The 23736-nt window shown below is 41.9% G+C and overlaps 1 protein-coding gene across 1 annotated transcript; it reads left to right on the forward strand.

Moving 5' to 3' along the window:
• The first annotated feature begins 18044 nt into the window (after positions 1–18044).
• Positions 18045–22579, forward strand: FAM237A (family with sequence similarity 237 member A). The gene is made up of 2 exons (XM_014784769.2): positions 18045–18456; positions 22439–22579. The coding sequence occupies exons 1-2, from the start codon at positions 18045–18047 to the stop codon at positions 22576–22578; spliced, it is 552 nt and encodes a 183-aa protein (XP_014640255.1). The 3' UTR covers position 22579.
• Positions 22580–23736: the final 1157 nt, after the last annotated feature.

Consider the following 23736-nt stretch of genomic DNA (forward strand, 5'->3'; position numbering starts at 1 on the left):
TCCTGATAAGGATTCAGTTTCAGTGGATTTATTTGAAATGTTTTGCTTCTTATAAATCAGGGGTAAAAAACATCTTAGGATCATACCATTATCAATTTGTTTTTTCTTTAGTGTCCCTCTTCTGAGTTTAAAGAGGAAATGGCTAGTAATAACATCCACACTTTGACCTGGTACCAAATTTACAAGCAGGCTATAAAGAAAATAGACGTATTTGGTTACATAAACGGTGTTATCAAAAACATTCAAAGGAAGATATTTCCTCACACCTCCGGTGGAATTAGGCATCAGATAATATTCCTCTTCAGGAAGGTCTTTCTGTGTCTCCTCTCCGTCCTCACTTCCTCGGCTTGGTTTGGCCTCAGCAGCTACACGTGTCTCACTGTATCTACTGCACCGACACAGCGCCAGGTTAACCTGACCACACGTTCCTCTGATGGGAGTCTGCGGGCCCCTTCATTTCCCGTAGGATGAAGTCCAAACTTAATAACGTGAAGTAAAGTTCTGCCTGTCTTCATGGCCTCACTTGTATTTATTTTTCTAGCCTTCATCGACTCTTATCTTCTCACAGTCACCCTACTTAAAGTTCCCCTCAAAGAGCCTCTTCTACCCAGGTCTGAATAACTTTGTGTAAATTTTATGTCCAGTCACCATAATTCATTTGTGTCTATGTCATTTCAGGTAATAAAAGAAATACAGAAACACTTAAAATAACATGAATATTATACTTTAAATAACAAAGCATATTAGAGTGTCATTTATATTTGACTTTAAAGGAATTATCTGATTTTTTGATATGTTTTCCTTTAAGTCATTCTGTTTGTGAGGTTGACATTGAAATAAGTTCTACTGCATGCTGCCTTGGTAACTGACTGAGAAAGGAAACCCAGAAACCAGAAACTCCCTGGATAGTAGAACAGCAGCGCTGGAGTTAAAACTTTGATGTGAATTATTCCATAGACAGTCTATGTACTCACAGTGGAATTCCTAAGTAACTTTTGAAGTTTTTAAGATAGGCACCCTTTAGGTTAATGTACAAGGGTTAAGGACTTCTACTCAATAATTTATTCATTCAACAAATATTTACTCAGCCTCTATGCCAGGAACAACTCCTAGGAATTGAAGGAACCAAAGACACTTCTTGGCATAAAGTTGCTCACAATTTAGCAGGGAGAGACACGCATTTAAAAGAAAACCAAAACCCTTTGAGCCCAAGTTCATAAGTGACTAAATCAGGTACTAAGAGTAAAAAGAGAAGATATGTGGGGCAGGTGGGAGAGGGATGCAGGAAAGCTCCGCGGAAAAAGTATTTTTTTTAAAGTGAAGTATAATTGACATATAATATCCTATTAGTTTCAGGTGCACATCATAGTGATTCAGTATTTATATACATTATGAAATGATAGCCACCATGAGTCTAGTTACCACCTGTCACCATACAAAGTTATTACAGTATTATTGACTCTATTCCCCGTGCCGTACATTCTGAAAGAAGTGTTTTGAATTGTCTTGAAAGATGACGACAATGACAAGTTCACCAGTCTAATCAAGTGGGAAGCACACTCGAGGCGGGCACGGGAAGAGGAGCTCAGGCCACTGGGCTAAGTAGTGCTGAGGGTCTGATGCATCTGGCCTGTGTTTCCTTCCATCTGCTTGCTCGCCTTCTCTCCCTCCCTCTTTCTTTTTTCCTTCCTACCTTTCACAAACACTTGATCTGTGGAATTCCGATCTGTGGAATTCCTAAGGCACTGTGCCGGGTCTCAAGGACTCCATGACTCCGAGCTCTCAGTCCTTGAGCAAGATGCAACATTTAAATACAATGTGGCAAGTGCCCTATAGACGTAAGTCAATAGGTGCTTCAGGAGAAGAGAGGAGGGAGACTCTCCTGCCCTTGAGATCAAGGAGAGTTTCACAGAGGAGGTGGCATTTGAGCAAAAGACTGTGCGATTGGACCTAATACCACAATCGCTTACTGTTGTGTTTAGCCAGGGCTCAGTTTGGTTGGCGGAAGTCCATTCACAGAGCCCTTGGAAGCAGAACAACCTGTATGTTCAGATCTAATTTTCTGCTCTAGATATCTGGATTTCTTTTGCTTGTGTGAAGATTATTATTATAAGGTTCTCTTGTTAGAACCTTATCTTTTTAGATATTTTCCCTCTGATGGTTATCCTGGATGAGTCTTAAGTGTTTGGGCTGTCAGTAATGACAAAGACAGCTCCTTGACCTGACTGTGAACCTCGAACATTTTCTTAGTGTAAAAATCCCTGGCTAATCTCAGTTTGGAGTGAGGAGGTGGATAAGCACCATAAATGCTTTTAAAGCATCACTTAGTTAAGTCCTTCAATTAATGAGGGGTCAAAATCATTTTCCAAGTGCAGCTGCACTTCCGGTCCACTAAAGTTAGTGTTTGTCTATCTTTTGTGCGTTAGAGAGACGGTTGCCACTGCTTGATCTTCTCAGAAACCTATCAGCAGGCCCTGCTCCTTGACTAGAACAAGTTATTGGTCACGTACGTGACTTCTGGAGAGAAAGGAAATGCCCTGGTCCCCAGTCACCTGAGAGCAGCTGTCCTGCTGGGGTAGCGCCTTTGCCAGCTGATTGCATATGCACACACCCTATGGGAACACTTGTGCCCTCGTGACCCCAGAGTCCACTCCTGTGAGAACACTCATCTGATGGTGATGATCACTGAAGGCCAAATTGGCACAGTAAATCGATTGGTCCTACAAAAACAAGGCAAAACAAAGCAAAACAAAACAAAATCATCCTGGATGATCAGGAATATATTGAGAGTTCTTCAGATCTCCAGGGAGCTTTAAATAGCTTCCAGCCTCAGGAGGTAAATGAGCTCACAGCAGAGCTGAGAAATAGAGGAAGAATGGCCATTTATGATGAAAATGTCATACTGGGAAAGGGAACTACAGATAAGCCACCATGGAGATGAGCAGAGGAAAAGACTACCTGCTCTAGGGATGGAGGGAGGAGATCAACAAAACTCTCTGGAAGAGGTGGCATTTGACTGGTATATGACCCTGATTTACATACGTAAATCAGGAGGGAAGTGCTGCCCTTGAGCTAGGCAGGATATACACGTTTGGCTGAAGTAACAAAACCCAAAATACCAGTGGCTTAAACAAGACACAAGCCTTTCTGTCTTGCAGGAGGAGTCCAGACCTGGTATGGTGGCTCCACACATCTTCCATCTTCTTGCTGTGCAATCCTTGGCACACAGCTTCCGTCTCATGGAACAAACTCTCTGCTCCAGCTCCCATCACCCTGTCTGCCTTCCAGGAAGCAGGAGGAAAGGAGGAGACATGGAGGGCCTGCTGGCTCCTCTGGGTACCAATCTGGCCATTGCATATATCACTTTTTATCCCAGGCATTGGTCAGAACTGAGTCACATAGCCACACTTAGTTGCAAGGAAGACTAGAAAATGTAATGGTTGGGGAGGGCGGGGCATACTATTACTAAAGCAAAAGGTCAGAAAGAGGCATTGAGAGACAGCTAGCAGCCTGCCACTAAGCTCATGGGAGAGAGCCCATGGGGAATTGTGAGGGAGGATGGGGATCCCTGGGTGTGTGCGTGATGTGCTGCTCAGATCCACTTCTAGGAATAAAGGGATTATAAAGGGCTTATTCTTCTATCTGCTGGGAGTGCCCCCCGGAAGATGCGCATCAGCCGTTGTCCCTTTTGGGAATTGCCTTTAATGAAGAAAACTGCTCTTCTCAAAGTAGGCTGCATCCAATGATGGACCGATGTGGAGTTATCCAGGCCCAGCCCTCTCACTCCGACTCAGGACAGCTCTCAGAGCCAGACCAGCACCAAAGCTCTCCCTTTGGGCTGCATGGAAGCTCCTCTCCCTCTGCCCAATCCTACTTCCGTCACCCGCCTTCTACTGCCCCAGAATAAACATCCTGCCCCCCACTCTATGCCTCAGCGTCTGCTCCCCAGGGAACCCCATCTAAACAATCCCCAAGCAGCTTGGTTCATCAGAGCACAGAGTGTGGAAAGGGGAAAGGAGGGCAGTGAGGAGTGACCTGAAGCCCTGGGTGACGGCGTAGAGATCCCGAACTGTCGGGTGTGGAGTTGGTTCTGCAGGCAGTTGCAAGCTGGTTTCTGAGATCAGAGTGATGGAAGCTGTCTGGCAGTAGAATATGAGATGGATTGTGGGTGAGAGGCAGGAGGTGGGCAAGTCTGTCAGGACACTAGGGTGATAGCACAGGTCCAGGATAATGAAGAACTGAGTCAGGGATCTGACAACACAAAAAGGAGTGGAAGGACGAGATGGCACAGGTGGAGTCAACAGAGCAGGGCACTGGGGGTGAGAAGCAAGGGCGAGGGAAGGTCAAAGGGAAAGACCAGTGAATGGGATGACGGAGACGGACTGGAAGAGGTCCTGATTAGGGGGCAGACATATCCTATTTGGGATCTGTTGGATTTGAAGGGCTGGAAGGAAATCCCGCAGCCTGTTGAAATGAGGGCATGAGACTCCTTAGAGGGGTAGGTGGAGATATGTACTTGAGAACCATCTGCAGATGTAATAATTCAAGCCATAAAATTAGAGGCAATTTCTCAAGGAGGTATCACAGAAAGGGAAAGGGATGGAGTGGGGGAGAGAAACGGCTGAAGAGATTGGGAGAAAGTATGGGATAAAGGCAGCAGACGAAGATTACCTCCAGGAACTCGGCGCTGTGTGCTAACGGTCTACTGACAGCAGAACTGTATCCGGTCGGTCCCAAGAATAGGACTTAGCAAGAAAGGGTGAATCTGATCTTCCTGCTGTAGCCATGGTTCCAACTTGATATGAAATCAATAATGGCTTTCCATAAAGGGCAACATACAACTTAATTACCAAAAATCTTGGGAGCTTCCCTAGGATATATGAAAACTTTTGAGGGAAACTAGGATGTCCATACTTGAGAAACTTTTGACAACATCGCTGTGTAGCAAAAGAATGAATTAAAAAAAAAAACCTTTCACTTCCATTACTATAACAGTAATTACACTTGCTTTAGTCTGAAACTGAAATTATAAGCATCTGGCATTCCAGGAACAAGCGATGAGAATGATACTCCCATGCTTGTTAGGAGCCAAACATCAATTTATCAGCAGAGTAGCTGTTTGTTAATAACATCATGGTAGCTCTCCACAGAACAATATTATTCCTGGGCCACTATGATGTAAGTGCAGACGACTGGCATAAGGTGGAACGCAAGACGGCTGGTAACCGTTCTTGAGTCTTAAAATTGCATTCTCAATGCCACACAAAGAAGAGGTAAGATGCTTAAGACATTTTATCAGGCATTTAGTATTTTGAGAAATGTGAATTGAACGTAAGAAACAAGAGGAGCCAATCCAAGTAGAAAGTCATGGTTACAGGTAGTCAAAACAGCTCTGTATTTCACTGAGTTCTCAGAAAGTTGTATAACCTCAACTTTCTTGGTGATGTATTGCCTGAATTTCATTAGTTATGGTTAGAAATGAAGAAATAAATTTTTCTTCACTAAAGTTAAAAAACTAAGAGAAAGCCTTGTACTCAAATATTTATATGAGACTAAACGCTCAGACGAAAGGAGGAAAATGTAGTCAATTCAGTCCGCTTTTGCTTTGTTCTCAGGATGTACATGGAGAAGCTAGCTGTCCATATGAAATAAAAAGCCTTCGGCTTTTTACAGATGAATGAATTACAGATGAATGTCCCCGGAAGAAGCCGTTTGACTCTCAAAGCTTGTTCGGTTTCCAGTTAGTTACCCAGAAAGGCAAACAGTTCAAGTATCCACAAATCATAGATCACTTACATTAGCGGACGCTTACAAATGTTTTACAACATAGATCATCTTTCTGTTTGGCTGACTTGCCTGCAATATTTTGATAGTTAGCTAAATAGCTTTGCAATTAGTTTGGTTAGAAAACTTTGCATATATTTACTTTTACTATAGCGAAAGAGAAAGATAAATTTTGAATTCCTTGCATAAAAAGTGATCGATATCTAAAACCGAACTCTGCAGAAAACGCAATTGACAGCAAAAAATAATGTCGACCTCTTGCTTTTGAAACAAGAGATTTTTCTCCACCCTGGGAAAATTAAACCCTGGAAGCGTCCCTGGCAGGATAATCCCAACCCCTATGATACTCTTCTCCCCGACTGTAGCTTTTATGAGGGCCCGAGGACGCCTCCCCCTCCGTATTCCGTTTGAGGGAGGCTGTTCTATAGCATGTGTTGTGGGGCTAACCCTTGCTCTGGGAATCATTCAGAGAAAGGGAGAAGTGTGGTGTTGGAAGGTTAGTGGGACCATGGTTCTGGACAGAGTATGGTTGAACTACGGTGATTTAGAAATGAGGGGGGTCATATTCGTAAGTAGGACTTTTCCTATTTACAATAGGGATAGAAATGGTCAGAGACAGGGATTGGGTCTTGAGCAGGAAAGCATAGCTTTAACTTTATTTGCTTGCTGTTTTGATCTCCTCTCCTATTCTATAGTTTTATGCCTGAAACATTCACAACTGCGGAAGGTAAGGAGGAGGTTCAACAGTCTTTACAACCAGCAGCTCACCAGAGCGTTTCGAAAACTGCCTGGCATTTGATGAAACGTTCACCACAAGTGCTTTCTGTGTGTGGGTTGTTGCCCACCATCCTTCTGGTCTTGAGGCAGATCAGTGTGATGGTTGTATGATGGACCTCCCGCACAATTTTCTCCCGGCACCTAGTGAGGAAGAGGTGTTGACCTGGAAACTAAAAAAATTGTTCTAAAATCAGATTTCTTTTTCTGCTGGGATGGCAAGCTATGTTGGATATCAAATGCAGGTGTCATGTTTGAGAGCAGAAGCAGTCAACTTTCTGACAGCAACTCTGGATTTTTATAAGCTGAAAAAAATCAAAAACTTATATATAAGAATGTGTAAACTTCTCACTAAGATTTAATCAGTGCCTTGGCTGATGTCACATCTTTGTTAAAGTCTAGAAGTTTTCTGCGTGATTATTAATTCAAAGCCAGAAATGAGTGGGTGCCCCAAGATACGTGTTAGGTATGAAACTTCATGTGAATATGGGATCCCAAGATGGGATGGATATATATATATACATACATGCATGCATACAAACGTATATATACTTATATATATATTTGAGGATGTAACGTGCTCTTCCAAATCTGTGCCTATATAAATTATGTATAAATTTAAGTTCCCTTTGGATATAACCCTCAGATATGTCAGACGCATGGGGCCTGTTAAGAGAAATTTACTCTTCTTCGGGAGCTGCTGGTCATTACAAGAAGTCACCCATCTTTCCAAAGGTTTCAAGGAAGAAGAGGGGGAGTGTTAAAAATGAGCCCGATGGCAGAGCGGCTGAATGGTGAAGAGCCACACGCTCCTCACGTATCTCGGTGGGTGTCATTAGTTTCAGATGTGTACGCCTAATGACACTTGAATTTGCTTGATACAAGCAATTTTACAAGCATGAAGGGTTGTGATTTTGTTCTAATGAGCACTGATGCAATCTCAAAGCTTGCATGGATTGAAGATCTAAAAAAAGTGAGAGGACTGAAGTCATTTGTGGTTTAAAGCAAGGTTTTTCTTCTCAATCTCTATTATAATACATGATTTTATTTCCTTTGTTTCACTTTTGCTCTTTAAATTATCTGTTTATTCATTTGTTTACTTAGATATTGTTAGTCTTCTCCCGTGGAATGCAAGTTCCACAAGAGCAAAGACATTGCTTATCTTGTTCATTGACATGTATCCCCGGTGCCCATAACAGTGAATGGCACAGTGCGGGGGGGGTGTGTGTGTGTAACATTGAACAAATGAATTGCTTTGGTTTGGACATAAGTGTCAGTCTATTTCAGTGCCTTGTTCTCTCACTATCTTCCTCTGCTGTGTTCCCCATCAGCGTGGGGATTCACCAGTGGTTTAAAAATATCTTGATGACCTCTCATTAGACCCAGAGGACATGCTTTGAAATAGCAAGTATTTGGTCATCTCAACAATCTCCTTTCTGCTCAGAAAGATGCTGTGGATGGACCCTCACATCTCACTGTCCTGGCCTCACTACAGAGAAGGAGCCCGGGGATGAGGCTGGTGGTCAAAGAGAATAGAGAGGGACTGTTGTCATCCCAAGAGGGACTGGAGCTCAGGGCAGGGCATGCTGCATTTCTGGTTTCCCTCCTTGTTTTATTAGCTTGGGTTAAATGAGTGGGTGCTCTAGTAGAAGACACCCTATATAACCAAGAAATTCTACTATTTTTGGTGAATGAATTTCTGCATCATTTCTTTTACATGAGGAATGAAGAACATTCGCTTACGGTCTTTATCTTAGACCTTCCATAGATGATATGGACTTTTATTTTTTTTTTACTTGAAATTTAGTAAACAGAGTAGGATTAATCATAATCCTTGGCTCTTGAAATACCCTGTCATTAGTCCATTGGCCTTCTGTATGCATGTATTTATTTATTTACTTACCTATTTACTTAAAATCCTGCAATAAATATCCATGAATCTAGAACTCAGTGTGATAATTGGAACGTTGACAGTAACTGACATTGTCTGTGTGAAACTTCTCCATGTCTTCCACTGGTCATCTCCCTCCTAATGTCATTACTACCTTGATTCTTACAAGAATCATTTCATTGCCTTTTGAAAACATACATAGCTATATCTTTTACATATTACTAATAAACGTGTTGTTTGGTTTTAGTTGTTTTAATTTTATAAAAATGGTATTGACATTTTATATCTAATCTCTTAGGACTTATGTTCTCCTTCTCAATATTATATTTATTACATATATATTTATAAAACCATTCATGGTGTTCCAGCTAGCTGTACTTCATTCATTTTAACTGCTGTGAAATAGTCTATTGTGTGAACATACTGCAATTTATTTATTTACTCCCTACTCTTTGGGCATTTGAATTGTTTCTGGGCATTTACTTATGAATAGTGTCTCTGTGAGCATTTTTGTACATATTTTTTAGTGTACAAGTGCAAGAATTTCTCGGTGTTTATATGGAGGAGTCTAATTGCTTACTCATGGATATGCCAATGTTTAACTCCTTTTTACAGTGATTGTACCACTTCTAGTTCTTAATTTCAATAATTTGCTAAACTCCAGGATTTCTAGACATTTATTTAATTAATGGATTACTGCTTAATGCATGCCTGGCTAATACAGCATGTTACAAAAATGATCTCAAACTAGATTTAGAATGTTTCCCATTTTCCAATGACTGAAAATTAAAATGTTGTCATTGAATGGGAAATGTTTTTTTCCTCAGGGAAAAATGATTTTATACTTTGATACTTAGCATCTACTTTTAGATTATAGTCTTTCAATTAAAAACTCCAATTCAGAGGATGTGTCCATAATCATATCCAAGTAATATCTCCATTCAGCAAAAGCATGATAAAAAAAAATTGGGGCACTGGATAAAGGGAAAAAAAAAACCAGATTATCTGACTGACATTTTAATTTTTTTGTCCAGAAGTGAGGAGGAATTTCATCAATGCAGGTTGATTAACGACACTGACTGCTCCAGTCTCAGGTTCAGAAGGAGACCGTCCTCACAGATCAAGTCAGTCAGCATTGACTAAGAAGTTATTGCGTGTGTGCTGGCCTGTGAAGCTGAGAGCAGCTGGACTGATTCCCACTCTGAAGGACCTTGCCATCTGGTGGGGCGGAGCAGGAAGACGAGGAGAGACAGATAAGCATGCGTAACAACTAGAATACAGTAAGCACGTAATGAAAGTGTGAACAAAAAGGTGTGGGAGTCTAGAGCAGAGCAGAGCTAAAGCCCTTAGATACACGTGAGTCAAGGAACAGCTCCTTGTCCCAGGAGCCCTGCTCATCCCGTAAGATGTTTTCTGCCTCCAACGTGTAGGTCTATGACGCTGTTTGTTCTTTCACAGATGTTTTCTTCTTGGCAAAAGCCCATGATCGTCACTAGACCCCTGGCTTCTGAGCTGTGAATCCCTCTGCTCCTCTTGTATGTTTTGAAATAGAGATTTTAGGATGTTTTTTGCTACCCCATCATAATTGAAGCCTTAGAAAAAGAAATTTACTACTGCTAAAATCTTAGACCATTGTCATTGTTGCCTTGGTATGAAAACCAGATTGAAAACAAATCACTTGTATTGTAGTCTCTTTTGGAAATGCGTAGCTCAAAAGAGAGGACTATTCTGAAAGGCAATACTTATAATGGCTGCTCTTGAATTGCTGGGGTTATTGCAAGAGATAAACTCAACTTTTGACAAAGCCATAAGAATCTCTGTGGGCTTTGCAATCTACTGGAAAGAATGGGTAAAAGAGGAACGTATCTTGAGAAGAACCCCAGAAAGAAGCCACCACTATACCTATTATCACAACTATAGTATCTTCAGTTGTACAAGCATGGAAAATATGAATGAACTCTTCCTGCACCCCGAGTAACTTTCCTTTTCTGCACATTTTAGAATCAACATCCAACATCATCTGACTCCTTCCCTGCAACTTGTCCTTATGAATCTGATGACACTTAAAGAATGACTCATCCACTTGCCCTAATGGGCATTCCAGGAAATTGTCCTTGTTTATTGCCATCCTCAAATGATGGAAAAACATAAAAGAATGAAAGAAAGTAATTATTTTTACTATCTGATCCTAAATGTTAAAGAAGCACCCTATTCTTAAAGGCTGTCCCCATCATTTGCAAATTAATGCACCGCTGAAGATGCAAACTATCTATATAATTGCTCTTGAATTTCATTAAAAGTAATCGGAAGTCATTTTTAATGTCTTTGAGAATTGCTTTAAGTGGCAAAAATCAGAAAATCTACCCATGGGGCACATTCAGCTAATTGCGATTTACTTCTCGACTAGTCATTCTTCCACCCTAGGCTGCAACCTTGTAAAACTGAAACAACTCTTTGGATGACAAATGCCAGTCAAACCAGTTATTCAGCATCATGTAATTTAAATGACCCTTGGTTTCCTGAACATTTTTTGACAAGTCAGAATGATGACGTGATGGACTGATTCCAGATGTAACTTGTTAAGATTATTCTCTCTGTAAGTTGGACCTGCCATATGCTCCCTCCCAGTCGGTCCTGGGGAGGAAGCAGAGGAATTGACAGACTATACAGTGAAGAGAATGGAGAGCGACAGACAGTGCAAGCGTTTGTGCAAGCACAGTATTTAGAACAGATAAATGACAACGAACAAAGACAAATTTGGAAACAGAACCGTGTTCTAACTCTTACCAACTAAGTGACTCAAAGAAAATCCCTCAACTTGACAGCAAATTGGGGGAAAGAGGAGAATTAAACATGTTTTCCTTAGGATCACATGAGACCATATGTATGAATATAATGTTCTGTACAATGTAGGTGCTGACCAGATGTTCGTCGTCGTTAGAGAGAGTCTCATCTGTGGGAATGAAACCACAGGGTGATATATCTAACTAAGTATGCTTATACGTTTGACAGAGTACAAAATGTTTCATTCCAATGATTTGATGTTGGCTTTCTTTTTATCTAAATGCAAGAATTACTATGCCATTTTCCTCTTGAAATTTTTAAACTAACCGTAAGATTCAGATGAAGGATACAAATTTCTTCCTGAGAATCTCTCCTAACTGCCCTGATAACCAGCAAATACTAAATATATGTTACAAGAGAGTATGTAGTCATTAGGATCTTCCTCTAAATAAAAATATTGAATAAGATGTCTACTTAATTTTCAAGTGGAAGTTGGTAAACTGTATTTATGAGAAATGTTTAACCAGGGCATTATTTTCCAGGGAGGCACTACGAAAGCTTTACTGAAAATCAAAATGTCCAGTCCCAAGTAATTACATTGAAAAGAAAAAAAAAGCATATGAACGGACACTAACTAGGCTTTTTAAATAAATGATTTTTAAAGCCTTTGCTCCCATTGGCAAGAGCTGTTCTGGGCCATCTGGTTGGGATAGCAATGTCACACCCTCAGCTTCTATGAAGCAGAGCTGACCATCTCAATGCATTGTCTTCAGCCTTACAGGATGGGTGGAGCTCAGCCCAGTGGCCTTGACTTCCCTCCGCTTAGCTGCTCATCTCAGTGGTCGTGCTCAGAATCCAGAGCTGCTCCAGCTTTGAAATCTGAAACCGACAGAGCCCTCTCCCTGACTAGAAGCTCTCTGCCTTGCAGTCCCTTCTTTCTTTGCTCCTCTTACACCTGTTCTTTTTCCTTCAGCGAGACCGCCAATTTCCACCGTTTCCTCCCAGTCTTTCATCTCTCTACTCCAGTCTCTTCTCTTTTTCTAACCTGCTTGTAGCCTTGATTCCTTTGCATCCTTCTCCTTCCTCACCATTTACCCAACAAAGCTCTCACCCTGAATCAGCGTAATAATGGTCATTCCTTTCTCCTACATTCAGTCAGGTGAGCACTGCAGGAGAAAAATGATAACTAGCATTTATCCAGTACTTGCTACATGCAGCACCACTGTAAGTGTTTTCCCTGCATGATCTCATTTTGTCCTCACTAGCCATAAGGGAGATTTAGCACACTTTACAGGCAAGAAAACTGTTTCACGGAAGTTAAGTAACTTACCCAAAACATTACATCAAATCAAAAACACCATCAATTGTAGACACCCCATTATTTTAAAAAAGCAAGAGAAAATGCTGCCATTCTAATTGCAAGATACGCTCAGTTGATAGATACATCCTGGTTTCAGTGGTGTTAAATGTGAAAAAAGTGCATCTAAGAATCAATGAAATATGACAAGTGAGGGAGACATGGTGCAAACCCAGGCAGTTTTGATCCAGAAGCATAATAGTCATCATTACGCTATTCTGCCTCGTAAAAACCACACAATCATGCAAAACGATTTGTTACAAATTCATGGTCCCAAACTTCACCTGGGTTTTTAGCACTTTGTTTAGTCTCTCTCTGCTCTCTCCTTTCTCTCTTCCCTTCTCTTCAATGATTATTCCAAAGCCTTTTCACTCTCCTTAAGTTCCCTGCTTAACACCTCCCCTCATTCACTCTTTGTGGATGACTGTGCATCTTACTTCATTAAGAAAATTGAGACCATTGACCACCAACTCTCTCAACTCCTCCCCTCTACCCACCATCCTACCTAGGGCCATATCCACATCCAGAGTAAACTCCCTTCTTTCTTGTTCCGAGAGCAAGCTCCCCTTCCATTAAACCTTGGCTCCTCGTCATTCTCTTACCCCTAAGGATCTTGTTTCCTCTGAGATTGTTAGTTATCCTTCCCTCCTGAATTTCGACTCCTCCCTCTCTAGTGGTTTCTCTCCCTCAGCCTGTGAACACGACAAAGACCCAACCCCTGACTGTTCCAACTCCTCTCCCTCTTCTTTTCAAAACTGTGCGGAAAGTGCTTCAAGGGACTGTCTGTGTTTCCTCACTTTCCATTTCTGCCTCAGCCCACTTCTCCTCCCCCAACGCTCAGCTGAAACTGCTCTTAAAAGCAACTTGGTGACCTCCTATTTTTTAGATCTAATAGAAATTTTTTTGTCTTCATTTTATTGACCCCCTTTTCTGAATCTGTGTGACATGGTTGATTTCTTTCTCTTTGTGGAAATCGCTGGCTCGCTGGCTTCCAAGGCACGACACTCTCGGGTTCCTCCTAACTCTGTTTCTTAATCACGTAAATGTTGGCCTTTCCCGGTTTCTATCCTCAGGCTACTATTGTACCCACTTTACCAACTTTCCTGTGAGGGTTGTAACTATTGCCTACAGGTAAACCTAAATCCCGAATCCAGACTTCTTCCTGAGCGCTGCAGCGCAGTGTTCTTAGACCCACCTTCCCCTTACCGAGTCAGCTTTTCCGTTTGGATGTAGGTCATCTCAAACTTAACATCTTGAAAACCAGATTCTTTATCTTCGTTTCCCAAATCCATTCCTCAAAACATTTTTCCTCTTAGCTGATGGTAATTCCAAACTTCCAGTTGCTTAGCCCCCAACACTTGGAGTCATCTTCAATTTCTCTCTTTTTCTTGCACCCCACAGCCCCTAAGTCCTGCTCTGCTCCCTTTCCCTGACTCCACTGCTGCCGCCCTTATCTGACCACCGTCCTGTCTTGTCTGGGTCCTGGCAGCAGCTCTAACTGCGCTCCCTGCCTCTGCCCTCGCCCCCTCCTGTCTGTTGGCTACTGAGCAGCCAGGATGGATTTCTGACCTCACGTCCTACCACTATACCCAGAAAACAATCACAACACACTTGTTCCATTCTCCCCCATCCCACACCAGCATTCCTTCATCTGTGTATGCATGACTCACTCTCTCACTTTCATAGGTCTTTACTCAGATATCTCATCCAGAAGGGCTTCTCAACATTCCATATGAAATAGCTCTTCACCATCCTTTCCTACTCCTGTTTTACTGATTCTTTGTTTTTTCTTATCACACCTGACACATCACAGGTACGTTTTTCCTTAGGCTTCAGAATGATAGACTCTCATTATTGTCTCGTGCATGGCACTGTTTGTTTATTTGGTTAGCTATTTATGTGTTTGTTTTTCATACATAGCTGTAAACTCACCATTCAACACAGGATCTAGAAACACCAATCGTTATACACATATGTAATTCTACAATTAAAATATAAATTTTCCCCCCACCCCCACTAGACTGTAAGCTCCAGGAACGTAAGGACTTTGTTTTGCTCCTTCTGTATATGCAGCATCTGGAACAGTGCTTGACACATGGCACTTGAAAATAAAGCAAGCACTGCATGTTGATGCAGCGATGTTTTCAAGGGTAATGTAACTCTTAACATGGCCACAACCAGAATTAAATCCCATGTCCCTACCTTTGTTCTCCCTTCTCTCTCTACACTTCTTTCCTTGACTTTGCTCCCCAGAAGCACAGAACTACTCTGAGAGATCCCTCCATGCCTTCGCTCATGCCATCTTCTCTGCCTGGAGGAGACCGTCCCCTCTCCTTGGGCCCCAGAACACCTGTATAACTCCTTCTTCAAGAAGTTCACCTCCTCAAAGGTGCCTTCTCTGCCCCCTCCATTTCCTTTCCCTTCCTCAGGGTCCTCCCATGCCAGTCTCTAGCCCTGTGCTCACACTGTGTCTCTCTGATGACCTTCTCCAAGAGGCTGAGAGCTCCCTGAAGTTCAGGAAGCAAGTCCAAGACTCACATATGATCTTTCCCCACACCCTTAGGGTGTGATTAGAAGCAGGCATCAGTATGCTCAGTTCACAGATTAAGAAACTGGAATTCACTCCATCCAGTTTCCAGCAGGAGAGAAAGCCCAGAACCCCTCAGAAATCCTCTTCAGAGCTCTTTCTTCCTGTCACTTGGGTAGGGGGTGCATTCTCCCAGTCTTCGGTAAACCTTGCTCTAAGCCTGGGTTCCTCCCTGGGCGCCTCCAGAAGGTAACCATGGATACTATTTAGCTGGCACAAAAGTCTTCAGTTAATGGAGACTACAAGTGGTTTTCAGGATGCTTAGAGGGTTTTGAGGCGATGGGCAAAACCTGGAAACACTTGCAAAGGTAGGACTTTTGCCTCAGGCCCCCTGGGGCTGGGTGTGCTTTCAGGCAGGGTGGATGTTAATGCTCAGCAGAACGCCGTGGGGTGACAGGGCTCCAGGCCTGGACTAGAACATTAACCAGCTGTGAGTTGAGAATCAAAGGGAGTCTCAGGCGTTTCCTCTTGGAAAACAGTGAAATCTGGAGCGACGGGGATGGGCTGACGCAGCGGTGCCAGCAACATCCCAGGCTCTTGAGGGGATCCAGGTCACAGAGCTTGGAGATAAGGGATCTCCTGTCTCCTGCCGGGGGGAACTTCTAGCAGCGCCACGTCCTGACCCGCATCCTTGCCCGGGGGGTGTTTTCTACTCTCAGCCCAGGACCACAGGCAGGCAGGAGAAATCACCCCCAGGATGTGTCGAGGGAGCGCCTTCTTTCCTTGGAGCCTCTACTGGCCGCTGGGAGGGCACCCATGTGCCTTCTCCGACCCTAACAGTCGTGGTCTTCCCTCACGTCTGTATTCTCAAACAAGGCGCGCCTGGAGTGCGCTCCTAGACGACGCTGGGTCCCAACTTTCCGGTGTCCGCCCGCGGCGTCTCGCCTCCCGAGAAGGACCGGGAAGACGCACCGCACAAGGCTCAGTTCCGCTGGGGGAGGGTGGGTGTGGGTCGGGGTCAACGAGGGCGCGGATGTTAGCCTGCTTGTTTCCTGAAGTGAGATCTTGAGGGCAGAGCGGGGAGCGGAGGGTTTGGGAGATGGACGGGGGCGAGAGGTGGCGGCAGTTTCCTGGCTCGTTGACGTAGACGTGGAGAGGCGCCGAGCGCTCCCACCGCTTAAGAAGAGGCGCGGCGCCCTCGGGACGCTGCAGCCGGGACCGCCGCGCTCGGGGGCAGCGGGCAGTGCCTCTCCGCGCGCTCGAGGGAACCGGACAGGGCTGCGCAGGTAAGGGCGGAGGGGCGGCTTCTGCGACCTGGAGAACAGCCGCGGGTCGGGGGCTGGTGGGGCGCGCAAGAGCAGCGGGCCCCGGGCGGCTCCGCGGAACCGGGTGCGGGGCGACGCGCGGGGCGCAGCGCGGGCTCCAGCGGGCGCGGGAGGACCCGGGGAGGAACTTCCCGCGGGAGACTCTCCGGAGAGGAGGGAGCCTGAGCCCCGCTCCGAGCGCCGCGCGCGGGCAGGCACGCGTCCCGGACGGCGCCGCTTCAGCACCGCGGACAGCGCCCCGCCCTCCGCGCCTGTAACTCGCCCTGGCAGCCGGGACCCCCTCCAAGGAAAACAAACTTCCGGGCCCCTCGACCTGGACATTTTAGTTCAGAAGAGGACACACTGAATATAATTTTGTTCAGGTAGAGATTCTGTGCAAATGATCTGAAATACAGGGAAAACATATTTGAACAACCTTGTATCTCAATATGCCTCTTCAACATAGCAACGTGCATTGTTCAAAGACGGTTTCTGAAATACCGATTTAAGGGTGCCTCAGTACTTTCTGCTGCTGTGCAGAAGAGAGAGATTCCATCCTATGGTGTTATCATGAGATGTTCCATATAGACTAAGTATTCCCGTGAGCTGTGCCTTGCCTGCCTTCACGATATTAACATCTGAAAGGTTTGGAAATATAAGATAAAACTGAAAGTGAGCCGTGTAAACCCTCCTGTTTTTTTTCTTTATGTTAGAGTTGGTTAAGTGTAATATGCATTTTGTATAGTCAGTGAGGAGTCAGATAAGCTTCACTTCTTGGAAAAAAGAAAACCTAGGTTATTATTAATTTAAGGACATCATTTCTCATTGCGCTTGTCTGAAGTATAACATAATAATTTCAAAGTGGTATATGGATGCGTTGATTTTATTGCAACAGGTTTTGAGAACCAGTAAAGTTGAATGAGAGGCAAAAAATTTTCATTAAAATTCTTGAGATTTATAGCAAGAAGAGACAAATGAGAAAACATCATCTTTATGAAAGTTATATCAGAATTGCAGTACATTTTAGGTGTTTGTAAAACGTCTCTTGATTCTGTTCTAATGGGTTGAATATATGTCCCTTGGTTCCCACACTTTTAGCACACTATTCTGTGTTTATTTTTACTTATAACATTTTACAATTCCTATGCTTTTTTAAAAAATTAAAATTCACCCTGAATAGGAAAGCATCCAAGGGTAAAACATATTCAAGTTCTTAATTACATGGGAGTATTGGATTAGGATAGCTAGGCTAAATTACGATATTATAGAATAATTGAAGCCATACAGCAAGATTTTAAATTTTCACTTAATACTCCTTTAAACTATATTTCTCTGTACTAGGGAAAACTAAGTTGACTTATTCATCTTATAAAGGAATACATCTTAGGAATAAATATTTCTTAATCTAAATATCTTGATTTTACACTACCTGGCTTGACAATGAGTCGTTTTAGATAAAATGGGGCTTTTGATATGGGATGCAGGATAAGACTTTTCCCAGAGACAATGATGTTTTTCCCTTTGCTGGCACCAAGGTTCTTAAGGCATGACTACTTTCTTTACTGAGTGGAGCACAAGTAGGGACTCACATGAGATCTTTCCATCCCGTGCATTTTCAGGGCCATGGCCAATCCTGGGAACAGAGGAGGGATCCACCGACCCTTGAGCCTCACCTGCTCCCTGCTCATTGTGGGAATATGCTGTGTGTCTCCTTTCTTCTGTCATAGCCAGACAGACCTGCTGGCTCTTAACCAAGCTGATCCTCAGTGCTGGGAGTCTTCTTCAGTACACCTTCTGGAGATGCGGAAGCCTCGAATTTCTAACACTGTTTCAGGGTTCTGGGATTTTATGATCTACCTGAAGTCATCTGAGAACTTGAAGCATGGGGCACTGTTTTGGGATCTGGCCCAACTCTTCTGGGACATCTATGTGGACTGCGTCCTCTCCAGGAACCATGGCTTGGGAAGGAGGCAATTGGCTGGAGAGGAAGAGAAGATCTTAGCAGTGCATCCACAGCACGCAGGGAGAAAACAAGGTGGTCACACCAGGTCCCAGGTCTTTTGAAAGGGTCAATCAAGTATGATTGTGCTGAATTGTGAGGAAGAGGGGAATGCTTTAGGGGAATCCGTTGCCACATATATTCCTCCCAGGGGTGAACCCCAAGAGCACGCAAGTGATAGGAAGATAGCACTTCCTTTTGCATTTCATAGTAGCTGTTTACATCAACATATTGTCCTCATCCTCATACTTCATGTGAACAGCAGCAAGGAGGAGTCAGAAAGACAAGTAAGGAAAAGCTTGATTCCCAAAATACAACATAAAGGTATAAAGGGATGCCCCCCAATTAACACTATTTTTTACCATTAGCCTGAACAATGGCAGTCATACCTGTGTTTATTTGCTATAGAAATGGGAAGATTTGAGTATAAGCCTGGGGAAAATTCACAACACACAAGCTCTCTCCTTTTCAAATTGAAAGGAAAAAAACATTGCTGTCACGTAAATGGAGGGGCTCCTTGAGATGTACTTAGTTGATGAGGCAAAGGGTAGAAAAATCGGCTGGCTTGCAAATTCGCTCCTTGCTGCTTTTGAACATATCTCAAATAAGTAATTAACTTCCAGCAAGCTGAGCAATTGATTTTCAGTAATTTGGAACTTCCTACAAATTTAGAGATTTTCAATGAAGTAAATATTATACTCAAATACAGTCTTCTCTGGGGGCACGAGAAGAAATATCCTTTATAGAATCAGAATGAGGGCAGATGAGCCCCTGTGAGTAAGCTGGGAGATAGCTTTATTCTTTTTGGGTTTTTAGTGTTGTTTCAATCAATGAGCTTCCAACGCTTGCAGTAAGGGCTGTTTGGGTGGTAGGGACTCTTAGAATTATTTATGCACCAGAGGAAAATTGAGTCATAACTAATTTTTGCATTTTTACATTTTATTGTGGGTATTTTTATATATTCCTGTAATCTTGCTATTAAAATAACAACAGTAATAGTTCTAGATCAACTCTTCCCCAAGACATTGTAGAGCCTTTATATATGTAGTTTGTTTTAACCTCAGTAACTAAAAATCCTCATGATTTGCTGATCCATAAAACCAGATAATCCACTTCTATTATTTATAGATAAATTTATTATTTTGGCAAGTGTTATTGTAACTTAAACCAATTTCCTTTTTTAGAGGGAATATTTTTTCAGCAGCTTAGCTACTAAAGTAGGAACACAAAATGAGTGTCCTTAAATGTTGGTTACCAATATTTAAAAAATCTTTTGAACAGAGGATGCCCAGACATCAGCATCAGTAAGGACTGTGTATTTTCTTCATCTGTACTATAGGGCCCTTTCTTCCAATCTTATTATATTTAGTTGCCATACTCAAATCACTACCAATATTTCTTGTTTTTTGTATTTTGCACTCACCTTGAATTACTCAAGTATCTACAGAATAAATGAAAATAATAATATTTGTCTTCAGCTGAACATAAAAATAAATAATTAGTTAATTAATTAAATAGTCTTTCTCTAAAACAGCTTTCAGTTTACTTGCTTGCAACAAGTCTATCAGAATAGTCTGAGACTACATGTAGTTTTTTGATCACACTGCAACAAGGCATTTCTATCTTCTTAAAAAAAAAAAAGCAGTAGATTTGTCTTCAACTTTGGAAGCCACTTCCTTCATCTTGCTACAGAGTTGCTATTGACCCAGCTGGTCTGCAAACTGTAGCTGGAGTTGCTGTGCAAGTAGCAGGAGGGAACATTTCACTTTATTGAAGTTATTTTAATGTTTGACATAAACAATTGTTTGCAGGTCAGAAAACAGGCCTTTCCTTTTGGAATGCATAGTCATAGTCAAAGAAGGCCTTGGGTCAAGAAGACACCATGTCTAAACGTTAAATAGTTACAGGAACATCGAGATTTCTTCTCGAGAGGCTTGACTACGTCTCTAGTGGCTCAACTCGGCTCTGGATGTACCTGAGCGGATTCTCTACTAATTTTTTCTTTTGTCCCTGGGGGATTAACATGCTGCCAGGTTGGGATGGGAGTGAGGGTGAAGAGCTGTTTGTCTCTGTAGTTCTCAGGGAAATCACATCATCAGAGCGGAAAGGAAGAACTAAAATAAGAGTCTACGTAATGTGCAAAAAGGTTCTTGTTATTTTGATGTCCTCAAATTAAATGGTTTAAATACGCTTGAGAATGTTGTTATGAATCATGGTTTACTAAAACAAAAAACTCCTATATAATTTTGTATGTTGATATGTCATATTTGTTAATACTGAGTCAACAAATATGAAAACGAGATATCATATAGCTATGGAACGTTGGGCAAGTTAACGTATTTAGCCCTCAGTTTCTTTATCTGACAAAGAAGGGCATGGAAACTAGATGACCCATAAAGTCTCTTCAGGTTCTCCACTCCAATGTTCTGTAATTCCATAAAAGAGAAATGCACATGTTTAACTATGGAAAGAATCTGGATGAGCTTTATCCCAAGGATGGCTTACTCAGCTGGATGATGATGATGAACACTGGTTGTTTATAGCAGTGATAAACAGAAACAGAGGAGGTGCAGAAATGAGAATTCCAAAAAATCTGACGGCTAGAGATAGCATTATTTGAGAAAAGACTAAAAAAATCATTGTTATTTAGTCTAGAAAGATATGAGCTAATACCTGAATGCTGAAATACCCAGAAGGTGTGATGAACGTGTACCCGGACTTAACCACTAAATTATGATGGATTATGTGAAGGCAGAGAGACAGAGGGAGAGATCAACTGATTTAGGAAAAGAGTAGGCTGATGATAACCCCTGAATAGAAAATAACAGAGTTGAGGTTACCTCACGGGTTACTAAAGAGTTCAAAGCAAATGAAGGGATTCTGAAGTATATCATTGTTTGTGTCAAAAATGATGGCTTCTTCATTGAACAAATCTTGCTCTGCTACTGAGAGGAACAGAAAAACCTGCCTGCCTGAGCCTGGTAGTTTGTATGTTCTAGAAAAATTGTAAGTCTCTGCATTCCTCTATGACAAGAAAATGAAAACTTAGATTGATAATTTGAGGATGTTTGCTGTTGGTGTCTAACTAGCCGGCAAATTTTTAAACACTAAGCAGAAGAGAAAACAATGTTTCAGAAATATAAATAATTAGGGCCCGGCCCCGGGGCAGCGGTTAAGTGCGAGGGCTCCGCTGCTGGTGGCCGGGTTCGGATCCCGGGTGTGCACCGACGCACCGCTTGTCAGGCCATGCTGAGGCGGCGTCCCACATAAAGTGGAGGAAGATAGGCACGGATGTTAGCTCAGGGCCAGTCTTCCTCAGCAAAAAAAGGAGGATTGGCATGGATGTTAGGTCAGGGCTGATCTTCCTCACAAAAAAAAATATATATATAGATAAATAATTAGATTCACAAATGCTTGATTTTCTGCTTTACTCACTCCAAGAAATTTCCTAAGCAACACATTCAGAAATTACCCATCTAGAAATCTGTTTTAAGGAAACATTTAGAGATTCAGAGATGTAGCTAATGATGCAGCACGAGGCTCTTCACTGCAATATTGTTTATAGTAACAGAAAATTCAGTGATAATCTGAATGTCCCCTAATAGGGTAATGGTGAACTAAATTATGACATGAAGTGTGTGTGCATAAAACTATGGTTATCTCTGGAAGATTATATTATGGGTGGTTGAAAGTTTTTTTGTTATATTTTTATATTAAAAATTATATAATGACCATTTTTACTTTTTTAATCAGAAAAATATATCTTAATACATATTACTTAACAAGTAAATATATTTATTATAATTTACTTAATTTATATTATATAACTAAACTGCATAGGACACAAAACTTTGCATAAACAAATTTACATATATACCTCTGTAATAAATTTATACAGAATTTTGATAGTAGATCGGCAAAAACAGCAAACTTTCTTTATAAAATCAATTTATTAATATTTAATTAACACGAAATTAAGTTGGTGGACTAATGATTAGTTCCTTTTCTCTATTTTCAGGGACATATTCTCAGCAACTAAGAATCCCCTCCCTAAAGAAGAAACAGTTGGCTGAAGATTTGATAAACACACACGTGCGCAGGAGTGGGTCAAAGTTCTTTGGAAAAGTGACCAGCGGCCTGGAAATAAAGAGAAAATAAATCTAACCTCAGCGCTAACTTACATGTTGGAATTAAAAAATATATATATTTTTCTTGACTATTGATCATTTATTTACTCGAAATGGCGGGAATGTCCAGAGATAAATATTAAGCCACATCCTCTGGGAGTTCTTGGGTTCACTCTTTCAGGCTGCCAGCATGTTCTTTCTAGTGGTGACATTACCTCCAGATCGTCCCACTGTCTGAAAGAGGTCAAATAGCTTCCAAAGATGACCAGGGGACGGGGGCTACTCAGATTCTTCCTATTAGTTTTGATCATTTGTTTTGGAATGCTGGACCTTGTTAACAGACCAGAGAACCATACATTTAACTTGAATGCATTGCATGACTCCCAAGCCACTGACCCCTGGATCGCTCATCCGCAGGCACATAAGGGACTAGATTTATTGATTACCAGGTACTAATGGTCTGTGATACTGAATCTTGTTTGAAAGAATATTTTTGAATATTTTGAACTGAATGAAGCAAAAAACAAAACAAAACAAAAAACTGGCACATAAAGCATTCTTCTAATGAAAACAAATTAATAAAAGCTCTGGACCCTAAGTAATGTTATTGGAGCCTCTTTATTTCAATATTTAATGTTACCATTAATGATAATCCAAACTCTAATAAAACAGAAGTATAAATTATTTCCCAATTAGCATATTTTCTATTTGATTAAATATTAAAACTCTATAATTGGTTACACTTTGCATTGAAAAGCAAATTGAAAATAAAATTAACAGCATTATAAGAAAAGAACCCATAAACACCTTTTCCCTCAAAATGACCGGCCCTGAATAAGGTTCATAGCAGAGAAGTCCAATTAGCAAATTTATTTGAGTTCCAGACACAATGCTATTTTTAACTCTAATTATTGTCATCTCTCCAATCATTCTGACTGTTACAACTGATGATTGACAATTAGTTTGAATTTCAGATATGTTAGCAATGCATTTGCTTTCTCCAGGTACAAGGGAAGCCTCAGTAACTGTTTTCACTGAAGGTTTAGGGTCCTCCTTAAGCTAAAAAGTCTTGTCTCCAGGGTTCTCAGAAGACACAGCTGCATCTGAGGATTAGCAATTCCTAACAATAGGAGAAGCAAGCCCAGGAAGGAACGGGGGCCTCAGCTTTGCTTGGTTAGGAGAATGAGCG

Source organism: Ceratotherium simum, chromosome 9 (genome assembly GCF_057802395.1).
Source record: "Ceratotherium simum simum isolate JZ-2026a chromosome 9, ASM5780239v1, whole genome shotgun sequence".
Lineage (NCBI taxonomy): Eukaryota > Metazoa > Chordata > Mammalia > Perissodactyla > Rhinocerotidae > Ceratotherium > Ceratotherium simum.